At 40.7% G+C, this 15,330-nt stretch overlaps 1 protein-coding gene across 1 annotated transcript; it reads right to left on the bottom strand.

Annotated features, from left to right (window-relative positions):
* Positions 1–10,255: 10,255 nt before the first annotated feature.
* Positions 10,256–13,036, bottom strand: LOC147634205 (jasmonate-induced oxygenase 4-like). The gene is made up of 4 exons (XM_086805633.1): positions 12,761–13,036; positions 12,400–12,644; positions 11,865–12,189; positions 10,256–10,399 (listed from the first exon to the last, which is right to left on the bottom strand). Exons 1-4 carry the CDS (start codon positions 13,034–13,036, stop codon positions 10,256–10,258), a joined length of 990 nt encoding a protein of 329 aa, XP_086661759.1.
* Between the last annotated feature and the right edge of the window lie 2,294 nt (positions 13,037–15,330).

Genomic DNA, 15,330 nt, shown 5'->3' with positions numbered 1-15,330 from the left:
CTCAATCAGTTCCTTGGTTGTCTTTCTTGCCTTCTTGCTCTTTGACCTTGCCTTGCGATCTTCCTCGTCCTCCTTTGATTCCTCACTTGAAGTTGAATGATCAGAATCATCCTCCTTCTCCTCCTTTGATTCCTCACTTGAAGTTGAGTGATCAAAATAATCCTCCTTCTCCTCCTCAGAGTCGGAAGAGGACCTTTTGGACTTCCACTTGCTCTTGCTCTTGCCTTTGCTCTTGATGGACCCTACCAACATGCACTCTACCATGAGAGCTGATTCAACCATCCAGAGTCATTGTGGCGAGATCAGAACTAGTCACTACCCTTTTCAACCATCCAGAGTCATTGTGGCGAGATCAGAACTAGTCACTACCCTTTTCAACTGCTTGCTTAATCCCTTCATGAAATAGGAATTGAGGTTCTCCTCCGTGGGCCAATTAGACGCATCGAGTCTTTGGAGAAGCTTCCAAAACTTAGCAGCATAACCGTGAGGCTTTTTTGGTTCATCCGACATATCTTATCAAGCACATGTATGCAGGTTTTATCTTCCCTGAATCTTTGAAGAAAGGCATCCTTGATTGCATCATATGTGGGGAAATGAGCATACTAAGCAACCCAAAGAGCGGCACATTTTTTTAAAGTTGGGACAAAAGTGGCTTTCTTGAAGTTCCGATCCATGGGGCTAAGGATGTTCATGTGCCAGGCATTGTTAAAGAGACAGATGTGATTACTACATCCTCTTTGGATTTCCCAAATAATTTTGGATACTTGTCCATGAGACAGCTGATCATTGAAGCATGTTGTAATGTAGAAAGTGGGGAGTGTCAAAATCATGGGGAGTATGCACAACGGAAGCAATAGTTGATGGCAAAATAGAGCAACATATATGAGAGAGAGCAAGAACACAAGATGTATAGAAAGCTTCTATATTACCTTCTATTTCAGCCACCAAAAAGTTAGCTTGACCTTCACTTCATGAATGTCTTGATTGTGTTACTTGTGTTACAAAAAGTGAAGCATCCTGCCCTTTATATAGGGTTCACCAAGGGCTAGAATTGGGCCAACCCTAGATCCCTTTTCCACCTACATGCCCACTTTATTTGGGGTGTGTTCACACCTACATGATCTCTTTCTCTCACCCTTTCACTTATACATCATATATTTCAATACCTTATAGTTTCTCTTTGGACATGTGAAAAAGAGACTACCTGTTAATGATGAGATTACTAGTGGATGGGATGCAATTTGGCATGACATTAACAGGGAATTTGAGGAGGAGGTTAGAAGTAGACCAAAGTTGAAAATGCTTGAGGGTAGGATGTTTTACATGTGGGAGTGAAACCATCATATGGTGGCTTGGACAACAGCCAATAAAGAATGATTTTCTCAAACAAGAGCAAAGCACCATCATGTATTCTGTACAATCATTGATCCTTCATGTGTGAGCGAGATCACTCTCTTGGAAAGCCTGCAAAGGATGAATTAGTAAGTTGCATATAAATTTATGTTTGAGACCTTGATAATGTGGTGTTTTGCTCATTCAAATTATAGTTTTTTGTGTTCGTTTTTTAAAGCTTATTCACACATGCTTTGGTAACCCACAACCTTGTGGGATGTGATTGTAAACTATGCCAACATTAGTGCTGCCAATCATGATGCCAATCATGATTACACAAAAAATTTGCTAGAGAGCGATAGAAAGTTAATTACTTTTATTAGAAAGAAGAACACAAAGGGAATTGAGCCTCGGTACTCTCTTACTTGTAGGTGCTTGGTAAATCTTGTTTATAATGTGAGTATTTATTAGCTTAAGCTTTTCTTTAAATTGTCATGTGATGAGATTCGATGTTATGTGAAGGTTCAAATTAATCAATCCTTGAACAAAAATCTTGAGCAAGTGCACTTGGCCATGGAAGAAGATGAGGTGGAAAAAATTGAAGCTAAGGAGAGAGGAATTGGCCATGAGATATGGTGACCGCATAGGGAAGGTAATTTGTAGTGTGTTTTGCAATGGTGAATTGCATGACTAATAAGATTAATATAGTGTATTTCTAATTGTGTTTAAAGACAATATTAAATTTTGACATAGTAAATTAAGAATGGTTTCCATTTCTGTATATCCTCAACAATATTGATCCTAAGCATGGAGATGCATGGCGAAAAAAAGTGTGGTCCTTAAAGTGGGATGTGGATAGCTTTGCAACACTGGAGAAGCTGAATTTATTAGCATTGTCTGATGTATCGACGATAGAGTCCAAAATCTTTTGGTTGGGTTTTTTGGAGGCAAACAAAACAACCAAAAATATTTTTAGCCTTGTGTGTGGAGATCATATCTATAGACAGTAAGTCATGGTTTTCTATTACTTTTTGTGTTAGTTGTTTACAATTTTTGCAAATATGTAATATGCATACTTTACTTTGTGATGTGATTTCTTTTTTATTTGAAGCTGGCTTCGAAAAGAGGTAACTCTGGAGAAAAGATTATGCAAAGGGCAAATGTTGTCCTTAAAGATTTTGTGGATAAGCCTAATGACCTGGTGGTGCCTAATGATTGCGTTCTCTATGATTATTATGAGGAGATGTCTTGATTGTGTTACTTGTTTTACAGAAAGTGAAGCCTCCTGCCCTTTATATAGGGTTCACCAAGGGCTAGGGTTGGGCCGACCCTAGATCCCTTTTCCACCCACATGCTTTATTTGGGGTGTGTTCACACATACATGACCTCTTTCTCTCACTCTTTCACTTGTACATCATATATTTCCACAGGGAGGTGGTTTGGTGGCGGTGGCGATGGCAGTGGTAGTGGGGGTTGTGGTGGTGGTGGTGGTATGAATACTGGTAGTGGTGGTGGAGTTATCGATTCTTCTTTGGGTCTAGCGAACTAGAGTTTCTAAGATTCAAGCTACGCCAAGTAGTGCAGTTCATGTGCTCACATGAAGGATTGATTTGAACACAAAGAAAATCAAGCAACAAGTGAAGCATCATTTGAAACATGTAGCAAGACATATCGTGGTCGCCAAAGTGTTTTCGGGAGTTGATTGCTACACTAATCAACCTACTGAGTGTGTCTGTTGTTGTTGAGAGTTGTTTGCTACCTTGATCAACCTACTGAGTGTCTCTGGTTATGTAGGCAGTAATACACTAGTCTATAACAAAACATGCACAAGAAGACGACACAGAAATAGCTTATCGGTTACAAGTGACTGTGCAAATGGAGATGATTACTTAAGACTGATCGACTCATGCGTAAAATATGGATTGTAACGGAAGATTTAGATAACTTAACAGATGGATTCACATTATATAATAGACAGGATGGATATACATAAAAGAAAGATAGACACGACGAATATACAAAAATGATACAGAACGCTCTCCTTTGATTCACAAAGAAAAATATTACAGGAATAGCAATATGTAATAGCCTTGTCAGAGTTTTGATTACATCTTTTATACTACATACGCGCGGTCATAGAGTGGTACAAAAGTACCCTTGTGCTTTGATAAGCACTAATTTATAGAAGTAATATTGACCTAATTAATTGGTGTTTAATTACGTTGGATCTGACGTTCTGATGGCTTTCTGGCTCGGTGGTTGTCCAATCTCCGGATGCCTCACAACCCAACAAGTGCATTGAATCATCTAGGATCTTCCTAACCAAATAATTATTGGCTCAGGACATTCAACAAGCACTTAATTGAGTACTTTTACCTAAAGAGACCTAACATCCATAGACACTAGTAGCAAAGAATCCATGGAAGAAACTCTAGGAATCCCAAAACATGCAAAGGAGAGGGTGACCTCTTCTCCAACTAAATCCTTTAGTTTATTGGATATAGCAAAAGGACTATTGAACTCACTCAATGAATAAGGATCTAGCAACAAGAAATGAATTTATATCCATGTTTGTAGGGACTATTGTGCAAACACCACCATAGGTGCAAGCTTTTGGCTCAAGAGAAATAAACCTGTTGAGACCTAGTGGTATTACCCCTACATTGAGGAAAGACAAATCAAGTGCTTTAAGAATCAGAGAAGTCTTTTTCCCCACTTTGGAGGAGCTAGACATTGGATTTAAACTTAGAGATGCCTATCATCAATTATGCATGCTAAAAATAAAAAAACAAGAGCTAGACACACGCAAAATTACTGTTGAACATATGGAACTCGACAAGTTACTTTTGGTAAGGTTGCATAAAAAGGAAGGGAAAACTCCTAATGACACAATAAATCACATTGCCGAGGCAACAGATAGAGGGAATTTCCCCTTTAGAGATAATTTGTGAAGATCCCAAGGAGGGATCGAAATCAATGGCACAAGAAGAGATTAAGAGAAAACCACATCATATCACAAAGCTCATGAAGAAATTCATTAAGGATGGTGACCCCATGCAACATATAGAGATATTTGAGTCAACTTGTGAGACTTGTGGGCTAGTTGATGATATTATGAAGATTCATTCTTTTCCCTAACATTAGATGGAAAGACTCAACAATGGTATAGAACCTTGAAACCTTAGGATAAAGTTAACTTCACTCCATTGAAAAATGTGTTCGTACATGCTTTACAAGAAGTGGTGATAAGTGGACCCAGTGGCACAACTCCACAATATTAAGCAGCACAAGCACGAGTCCATGAGATACTACATCTCTCAAATTCTTATTGTAAAAGTTTAGAGAGGTTGAATGATGATATCAGTTATTACCATGTTTCTAAAAGCGAGTACGGGATACAAAGATGCATGATTATTTGTTTTTGTCCATCCCAACAACACTGGATGCATGTTGCAAGTTGACCTTTGAATTTGAAAACAATATATGCAAGAATTACCACAACCAGAGGATGCTAAGATGCCATTTGTGATTCCACCATCACGAGTCTCGAGCTGCCATGACTTGGGTAATCGTGATAAACTAGTTTAGTGGAATGACGGTTGAAGAATTAAGTATGTCCATTTTGGAAAAGCTAAGGACTAAGGAGGTAAGGGAGACATTAGAGAATTCTTATCTTTACTCTCACAGAAAGTTGAGTTGGTGGTATTTTTGAAGATAAAATCACATAGCATTGAATGTCGTCATCACAGGCCTAGATAATTTCTCTATTGTGCACATTGTTTGTGATTGGAAAATCATAAAACTTCCATGTGTAAATACCCAAGAGCCTAAACTGTAGCATAATTAGCAACACCAAGAGCATCTTTATCTTTAGCAACACCAGTGACTCAAGCCAATGTTGCCATTGGCTAGGCTAAACAAGGTGTACCATACCCTCACCAACCTTCTAACGAGGGATATATAGGGTACTAGTTGTTTTACATATGCCACCACAAATCCTACCACCATAGCCCCCACCACCTAAGCTCACCCCAAAATCAACCGCGTGTTAATTGAGGAACCATTAGAAGAAAGTGAATTTTCTCTCTAGTCGGAAGTCAACAATGACTATTATGAGGAACCATAAATTGTGCCTAACTTCTATGTCATGTAAGGACATGTTCTGGTTCCTCTATTTCAAACTGTAATGCAATGAAAGGGAAAGAAATTAATTCCAGAGTTTAAAGAGGCCCACAACAACATGCATGCGAGTAAGGACAGCCATGAATTTAGAGCTATGCATAAGCATATTCCCTATGCATAGGCTTTGGTATGAGCCATGCATAAACCCTATGCATAGAGGATATGCTTATGCATAGCCCTTAATGCATTCTATTACTGGCCACACATAGAATGCATCATCCATAATGTATGCATGAGGCCTATGCACAAGGCACATACATGGGAGCAGAGACCCCATGCATATATTAAGGACTATGCATTAAGGACTTTAGGGAACGAGAGAGAGAGAGACTAAATCTGCACAAATTGAAAAAAGACACAAATTACAAAAAACTAGTAGAATCTAAGGGAAAACAAAACCATAAACATGGACAAGAGACTTAACTGCTTACAAGGGAGAGACGGAGAAAATGAGCATGAAAGGAGAGGAGTCCTGTAAAGTGCACACAAAATACCATAAACAAGAAAATTTGAAGAACTTTAAAAAACAAACTACAAAATAACAAAAGATCAGGGCTAGGATTGGGAGCTTACCTTTTTGTTAGTGGAGCAAGCACATAATGGTTGGAGCTTAGGGGGTAGGAGATGAGAGTAAGGTTTGCACAGGAGAAGGGGCAAAAAGTTCAAACTCCTTTCATCAACACCCTTATTGGAACAATGTCTTAATTTACCTTGAGTTGGAATGACGATGCTCTCTATCTTTTATCAACTCCCTTATTAGAGTGATTTTCTAATTCATCATCTTTTAAATCCCAAACATATATTCAAAAATGTGGGAAGCGCTCTTTGGGAGGACTTGATTGGTTCCAACGGGATAAAACGTATTGATTTATCAACCACCATATTACTATCCAAACGTTCAACCCAGCAAATAAAATTCTTATACTGCTCCAAGCCCCATCTCCTACGTGTTGGACCATCCCGCATCTCAAACTTTGTCCTAAACATCAAATAGATTCCTCTATGATTTGATTATCTTTGAAATAGTATTAAATAGAACATCAATCAATCATAGACAATTTCATAAGCCCCCTCCTTTCTTTAATATTTTATTTTCTTGACACCTTGACAAGCTGCGTTTCTCTGTCTCTTTTGTCTCTCTCTCTTTCTGGGGGAAGTGATCGCTAAGCCCTAATGAAGAGCCTGCATGGTAGCATGGGCCTACAGGCAGAGGACCGCAAATGCATGGACAGCGCGAGCACCTCTGCACAAGGAGCGAATTAAGCACTGCGAACCGCACCCAGCCGTGTGCTTGGCCGACCATGGACGGCGGCTCCATCATCATGACGCCTCACAGCCAACCGCCTGCAAGGCATCGCCCAAGCAGGCCCGCCGCCTGGTGGTCGGCCCCGGTCTCTTCTACGCATAGTGGCCGATCTCTCCAACCTGACTCTGTCCTTTCTAGCGCAGGCAAGCCTGACTCTGTCCTTTCTAGCGCACCACCGTCCACCATCCGAACTATTCACCCGCAACACGGCCGACTCACTCCACGGCAACCACTATCTCTTGTGTTGATCACAAGAGAGACACGTGCTCTCTGTCTTTCTTTTGTTGCCTTCCCGCTACATTCGCATTGGCCATTGTGGTTTTTGATAACATCTCCCCCCCCAAAAAAAAATCAATCAGGTTTTTATTGGCTTGATGTATGATTATAAGCATCTTTATAAAAAAAAGTAGTTGCGTAACAAACCTGCTTAGTTCTATTTGACATTCGGCCCCACCACGTACATGCTTCCCTTCATGAGTTGATGGATGACCGCCACCAAAATCACACTCCCTAATCCAATTTGACCCTTTCACTCTTGTTTTCCCTCCACACTATAAAAAGGAAAAACAAACTGTGAACACAATTCTTTACTAATTTACGATATTATGATAAGTAAAAGAAACTAAAATCTTACCTCTCCTAATTTGGTTTCCCCATGCTTTCAACCTATGGTTTCCATCCCATATACAAGGAACTTGTTTCCACTTAGATGTGTCCACTCACGCTTTCTTAGAAGATCAACCTCAAACACTTGATTTACACTCTGCCAAACTGGCCCCCCCAACTGCCCCAACTGGCAACATCATCATCTGATAGTAGCATTTTTGGTTTCTCTATCCTACTCAATTACACAAGAAAGTCTCCCCTTGTTGGATCATAATCCTAGGAGTCAAAATTGGAAGCCAGAAGTGTAATATTGGCTCCAATTTGTTCTCATTGAAGGATTAGGTATAAGACGACATAAAGGGACATAAGGTGGTTCAATTTCAACCCAAACAGTTATAGACTCCATACATTTCTACAGTATGTCCATTTGAATGTGCCTCCTGAATCTTGCCACCCCTGCATCCATTTTTCTTGTTTGTGGTGGACTAGAAGCATTATCTTGATGTTCAATGAGTTGGTGACTACCTGATGCTTCACCCAATGATCCCAAACTTTGTGGAGGTAATTCATGAATAACACTTTGTCTTACTCCTTGAGACCTTTGCGTATGTTCTTCTTGCACTTCAAGGACAGGGTGAGGTAGGGTAGAGGTGTGAGCTGAGGAGACCTCTAATTGCTTACCATGTGGATTTGCAGTTTTAGCGACCTTTGAGTTTCATTGGGACCTGAGGGGGTATCGATCACCTCGGCTAGATGTAGACATCTGCTAAAAAATAAAAAGATTTAAAGTTAAGGCCCATCAGAGTTAATAAGGTTAAAACTCACTCAATGAAATTAATAAGATTCAAAGTTAAGACCCATCATCTCTTCTTCTGCAAATGCAAAGCCGTCCTTAAGAGGGAAAGCACAGGCACAACCATACAATTTCTAAAGCTAATATCATAATGTAAGAAGTACATACTCGGCAAAACAATTCGTCCTATGTCAAAATAACTACATATTACATGCAATTAGACATTGTAAACTGAAAGCTTTTAACCTCTAGGAGCCATTAGGTCTCAACTGCAGCAACAAACTAAACACAACACCTACTAACAGAAACCCTTGAAGTGATCCACCATATGAAATTCTACTACAACTACTTTGAATGCCCTATTGCAGCAGTCTCGTGGCACACTAGCATGGCACCAAACCATGCCCAACACCACCTTGCCCAACATCGAGCAGCATCACCACCGTCGCGCTTCTCTAGCCCAAACTGCCACTGCCTAGCCAGGAGCTTTTTCTCCACAAGGTTTGCATAGACAAGGCAAGACTTCATGCTATTAACACTTGCCGTGTCTGTGGGTGCCAAAGTTCAAACATTAAGGTCTCGTGGCACACCAGCATGGCACCAAACCAGCAGCCCACCACCATTCCCAACACCACCTTGCAACATCGAGCATCAACACCATTGTGCCACTCCGACCCTCACCTTGCCAATACCCAAGCATCACCACCACTACTAGCACAAGGTCTACACAGATAAGGCAGGTCTTCATGCTATTAATACTTGGCCTATCTGTGGGTGTTGGAGTTCACAGAACTGTCAAAGGTCTAGAAAGATGAGGGTTCACACCCAAGGAGTTTTTACTTTTGCCAGGTCTGCGCAGACAAGGCAGGTCGTCATGCCAGGTCTTCAAAGACCTGGCCTATCTATCTCCATGCACAACAACGCAAAGCAACTATAGACGCGCTTGATAGATGCGCAAAATAACAGGCGCGTCTATAGGCGTTGCTTGAATAGAGAAATTATGGGTGCATCTACAGCCACGTCTAATAGCGCGTGTATTTGCGCATGTATTGATGCGTCTATTAGGACGTCTACACTGAGAATCTAGCATTGCGTCTAACATCGCGTCTATTTACACGTGTATTAGGGCATCTATTGACGCATGTATTAGGGCGTTATTAGTGCATCTACACTGAGAATTAGACGCGTATTTAGATGCAAAACAGAGAGTACAAAAAGTGAGCTTTTGGTGTAGGCTGGTAAATGTACATCACTGCTTTCCAAAAATTGCCCATGATTACCAAAGCACATAATTTTAACAAAAACATCAATGCTTTTTTGCAAACCCACATATACAAAAAATAAGTGAGGTGAGGAGAATGAGACAATATGTAAAATAGTTTAGCCAATATCAATGATGGGCTACGGTTCAATCTCATCCTCAATGAGATCAACCCTTGCCAGACTATCTACTTCAAATTCCAAACAAGTGTTTAGATCGACAAATACATTCAACCCACTACTACTTGTGCTACTCATGTGCTCATCGAAATCAGCATCACCAATGGTAGGCTCGTCCTCAGGGGTAATGGCCTCAATATCTGTATCTCTTATCACATGATCATCCTCCTCTCTCGTATCACGGTCATCATCACCTCCATGGCCATGATCATCCTCCATATGCTCCATATTTGTAAATGTACCATTAGGGGAAGGTTGAGGTCTATAGGGGTCCTTTAAGCTGCCATATTATGATTTTAATGACTTTTTGTTAAAATGTTAAGTTTCTTTGACTTTAGATACCTTCTTATTCTTCAAATGGCTAGATACCTTCTTATTCTTCAAATGGCTAGAAGTTTGAATTTCAAAGTTTTCTGCCAAAATTGAATTTAAAATTGAGTGGGCAAAACCATATCATGTGACATATCTATGGAAAGAGCTCTTTGAGGCGGCCCCAAGAACAACTGCCAAACTACCGTAGTAGGTGAGATCGGTGAAATTAGCAACCGCCTCTCTACCCACAGAACATGGGGAGGGGGGAAGGAACGGCTGCGATCCTAGTGATTGACTCTGGGAGTTGCATCCCACCCTAAAAACTGTGAAGAAAAAGAAGGAGAATCATTCGCCGCATTATCACCAATCATCCTTTGAACGACGACGCCGCGGCCGCCCATAGTAGGAACCACCAAATCAGGAGGTCCCTGAGAACGCGTGTGCATGCAACCACATCATCAAGAGAACATCATGGTTGCCAAGTGTATTATGTTCTTAAGCACTAGTACAGTAATATGAGAATGATTACCCTCTTAGCATATATCATTAATTGAAAAGGTAACCTATACTGATAAATGAATACATAACTGATCATACACAGTGCGACATGATTAATGCTTCATTAACACAGAAGACTGCTAAATTTTTGCATGAAAGGATGATTGATTGACTCATTGATGGCCCTTGAATACACATGTATACAGCCTTTAAAACAGCTACATGGTCATGGGATTCAGATAGGCACACAACCTCCCATTTACACCCCTTGAGATCTCGTAATGACTATTCATTTAAGGTACGCATGTGGCATTACACTTGCAGTCCGTACTTGCGGTGTGCGATCTTGTAGTGTGCAGTCCACATAACAGTTTACACCATCCATTGCCAAATCTAGGCATATGAGGCTCTTCTTTAAACTTAGGCCATGTATCCTTAATGTGTCTCCATATGCAACAAGGTTTGTATAAGATGCCATCAATGGATCGAGCTTTTTAGCATACTAAGTCATTAGCAACTTGCACTTGAACATGTGTTGGATTCTTAGAATGATTAGAAAATGCCTTAGAATAATGGTTCCACCTTGGAAATCTTGTCATATCACTATGAGCACCAGATTTTACACACATTTTGGACATGTAAGTGAGTGAGCATTCACCAGCATCCCCACATGGAAGAGGAAATAATCATTGGATCCTACATGTATACACATGTAATCCATGCTATTGGAACTTAGAATATTCTTTCCATCATCTCGTGACTTAGGCATGGAGTTTAATATCATACATCTCAACAACCTTACATAATTATGATGCATGATGTGTTGTTAGCTAGTTTATTTTTGAAGAGGATGAGATTAGGAAAGAGAAAGAGGAAATAGAGATTACTTGAATAATTCTAAGAAACTGATCCAAGAGTTTGAAGATGTAATTCTTTGGACATTGTGCCTTTACAATCCTGTCTATTACTTTAAACATTGCTTCAATTAGCTCACCCACAAAATATTCTTATACATGTGTCCCCATATCCTCTTGCATGTGTGGCTCCATATCATCAACCACCAATTCTTCTCAATGTTATCATTGTTATCCTCTATATGTGAATAATATTACATACCTTGTGGCTCACATCCATTTTAAAAAACAATTGTATGGCCTCATCCGACACATGTTGAACTCACATTTAGTCCATACATCAATATACATTCTATTAAAATGATCTCACAATGATGAGGACCCCCTACTAGCTACATCTATTAGACATGATCTTTGGGTATCACTAAATATTTATAAACCTTTTTTTTTAAGACAACAATATGGCACAAGTTTGGTGGTTTTAAGTGTGTTAATGATGTGGCTCTTACAAACTGGTTAACTTAGGGCTGGAGGACTTTACCTGTAATTGATCACCAATATTGATGACTAATGCGTTGGGTATGGGATCCACTGAGAACCATTGGCCATCCTTGCACACTTGAAGTCCATCCATATCTTTGTCTTGTAGTAGAACCGTCATGCATCCATGGTCCTTGTGTCCATGTGTCCCAAGAACAAGGTCAGGTTGAGGGCAAGGAGGGTAGTAGTTTGCTCGGAAGAACAACTTGTAATGTTGAAAAGCCTTCTCTAGATGGTCATCCTTCATACCAAGGCTTTTGGACAATGCGGCGAGCAAACTTTTGAAAAGGTTCTGTAGCTCGGTGCCGTAGGAATCCACCATGCCGCTAGAGTGGTCACATCACAAAGAGGTGTTGGGCCATGTGATATAATGGAAAAAAAAGTGTGTGTGTGTCCGTGTGTAAGGGGGGGGTGTATGTGTGTACTGTCTCTGAGAGAGAGAGACTGTGTGTGTGTGTGTGAGAGAGAGAGTGAGTGAGTGAGTGAGTGAGTGAGTGAGAGAGAGAGAGAGAGAGAGAGAGAGAAAGGGGTTGGACCTTAATCCTTCGGGTTGGGAAGGCCACATGTCGAGTTTCTTCCGAGCCAGGTAGCCAAAGAGGGAGTCCATCCAGTCATTTGCGGCTCCTTGGAAGAAGTTAGTGTGGCCATATCCGAGCAAGCCTTCAGTGCTCTGATCCTTCACAGAGTAACCTTCCTTGTCGTCCATGGGGAGCTCAAAGAACTGCCTGGCTGCCTGTCTGGTCCCTTCAATAACGCTCGCGGGTATGCCATGGTTAACCACCTGCAGCACAGCAGCAAACAGTACAGACCACATCAGCTATACGCTTTTATCTCCTCTTCATTATTATCTAATCTTAAAAGCTAGCTAGCGCAGGCACGTTAATGTAATTAACCTACTTGGAAGAAGCCCCACTCCTCGCAGGCTTTGGCGATCTCTTTCAGGGTGTCCGCTTCCGAGTCTCCATGAAGGCCGGCCATATCCACGAAGGGAAGGAGGCCCGTGTTTCTTTGGGCGGGATGAGGCCGCTGCTCATGGGGGACCAAGAACTCCTGGGGCACCTCCGGCACGGCCATCTGGGATAATTTCTGCACAAGATGGCGTTTCTCGTGATCCGTCACCTTCTGTGCACTCTCCGGCACAGCTAGACGTTGGCTGGAGAAGATGGTGGTCATGGTAATTAACGACGTAATTAAGTGCTAATCGACGCTAAAGCAGAGAAGGCTTGCGAAATTCAGAGCAGATCTAATGCATTTATATAGATTGCTGATTGTGTAAAACCAGCAGGGAGCAGTGAAGCATGCGGCGCCCATCGGAGAAGGCGAGGTGGCCGGCGACATTGAAAAAATACGCTCCTAGCTTATTTTGATTGCGGTTGAAACTTTTTTGTTGTTGAAAAAAGGACAACAAACATTGATGTGTGGATTCTTGACTAGAAGACAGGCCAATGCCAAGACGTCTCCTTAATTTGACCTAGTTGTTTGTAAATAATTTTATTAAATACTAGTTTCTTTCTTTCTTTTTCTTGGGAACAAGTAATTATATATATTAATATTAATAAAGACAGCCCTTTACAAAAAGTTCTCTTACAATCCTTCTCGTAGTTTTTTTCCTTTTTTCAGATCAATAATATAAGTTATATATATTAACTGAAACTGTTCAAAAACTGCAAATACAACCAAATCAGGGCTACAGTGTCCATATTTACTACTCCTTCTCAACTTCATTCAGAATTTTACACAAAAATTCCCATCTCTCTTCTTGATGCTCCAAAAGTATTCTGGCCTCCATCATAGCTTCTGTAGTGCATCCTCCAGGGGACTGTTTTTCCAGTATCCCCCCTTTCTTGGACCAAACTTTAATAGTGGGTCTTGTTCGCACTTGGTTTTCTACGAGGGCGACAAATGTACGATCAACTTGTTTTTCTTTACGGTACCACCTTAGAGTTTTTGGTCCAAACTTGGGAGGCCTTTTCTTCCCTTCCCAAAATCTCACCTGTAGCACCATACAGACCAAAGTTAGGGGTTTATTCCTAGTATGTTTGAAGCTCACCAAACTCTGAGGCAAAATTCAAATCATATTTGTTTGCAGGTTCTGAATCACCATATCCAGCTCAAAACATCTTATTTTATTCACATTACATACCAACCAGCACATGTAACACACTTATGCATCAAGTCTGACTCTTGCAAGCCTGTACATACTGCCTTCCTAAATACAATTGCATTCCTCCTAGACCAGATTTCCATCAAGATGCAAGCTCTGATGATATTAAAAACCAAACCAATATATTCATTACTAAAATTGACCATTTACCCAAGATCCAGTCCCCCAACATGTTTGCATACCCAAGCTCTTCTCTATCCATTTACACATTTTGGACCAAGTACCCCTAATTGCTAGGCATTCCCAAAACACAAGTGATGACCTACACCTGGGACAAATGCCAATAGATACATTAGATTTTAAAGCCAGCGGAATCATCAACCATATAAAGATCCTCCAATTTACAATTAGGTAATCTGCACATGAGGTCCCACCTTTCCAAACAAAAGAACATTGTCCCCATGAAGAAGATTTTCAGCCTCTCACCTTGTGTGTTCTCTTTTAGGGTTTGTGAGTGTGTGTGTGCTTGCAAGAGCTCAAGCTCTCTTCTCCCCTACATCTTTTCATGGTATCAGAGCCTGGTTCATGCTAAAGGCTAAGCTGCAAGCAAGAGAAGCATAGGAAGCGGTACGAGGGTAAGAGCTTCAACTACTCTTCCCTATTTGTGTTGGCGACTACACCCTTGTCGGGAGCTCTATGGGAGGCATCAGCAAACGATCTCTGATTGAGGAGCTTTCTTTGCGGGACTAAAGCTGTGCTAGGCAAACTCTGTTGTCCTATACATTTTGGGGGCCGAAAATACATTTCGAAGTTCATCTTGAGATATAGACAACCCACAAGTATTTCAATAACAACCACACACATGTTTGCTAGGCATAAGTAACCCGAGAATCACCCCTCCATATACAAACCAATTGAAAGAAACAGTGGAGGCCCACAAGCATGCCATATATGGGCATGTCTGATATACAGTTGCATAAATGCATGAGAGGATGGCTTCATGATGATTGGTGTGGAAGACTAGATCTACACATAATGCATATGCAATGAACCAATCAAATGAATGTATGTAAGACGAGTCTAAGTGTCCCATACCACATAGGCACGTTGCACATACACGCATAGGATGGTAAACGATAGAATACATAAATGTGTCTAGAGTAAGTATACCAATCTAATGTCCCATACCACCAGATTAATTCCATACATCACTTCCTTCAAAATAGAAGTTTTAGGCGGAGTGGCTAGCTCCTTTTGAGACTTAAATTTTGACTCAAATTTTCTCTATCTAGAAATTTTATTTAATTTAATGAACTTGAACTAATCTTAATGTTGAATCTATGGTTTATTAATTAGGTTTTTA

This window comes from Cibotium barometz, chromosome 11 (assembly GCF_041138505.1).
Source record: "Cibotium barometz isolate CiBa-2024 chromosome 11, ASM4113850v1, whole genome shotgun sequence".
NCBI classification, from domain to species: Eukaryota; Viridiplantae; Streptophyta; class Polypodiopsida; order Cyatheales; family Cibotiaceae; genus Cibotium; species Cibotium barometz.
Note: the sequence above shows the minus strand (reverse complement) of the source record. Positions and strands in the feature narration are given on the sequence as shown.

Coding starts and splice junctions, on each gene's coding strand:
- LOC147634205 (XM_086805633.1), bottom strand. CDS start 13,036: ATGACCACCATCTTCTCCAGCCAACGTCTAGCTGTGCCGGAGAGTGCA. Junction 12,645..12,760: donor AGGAGTGGGGCTTCTTCCAA/GTAGGTTAATTA, acceptor GCTGTGCTGCAG/GTGGTTAACCATGGCATACC. Junction 10,400..11,864: donor ATATTGGTGATCAATTACAG/GTAAAGTCCTCC, acceptor ACGCGTTCTCAG/GGACCTCCTGATTTGGTGGT.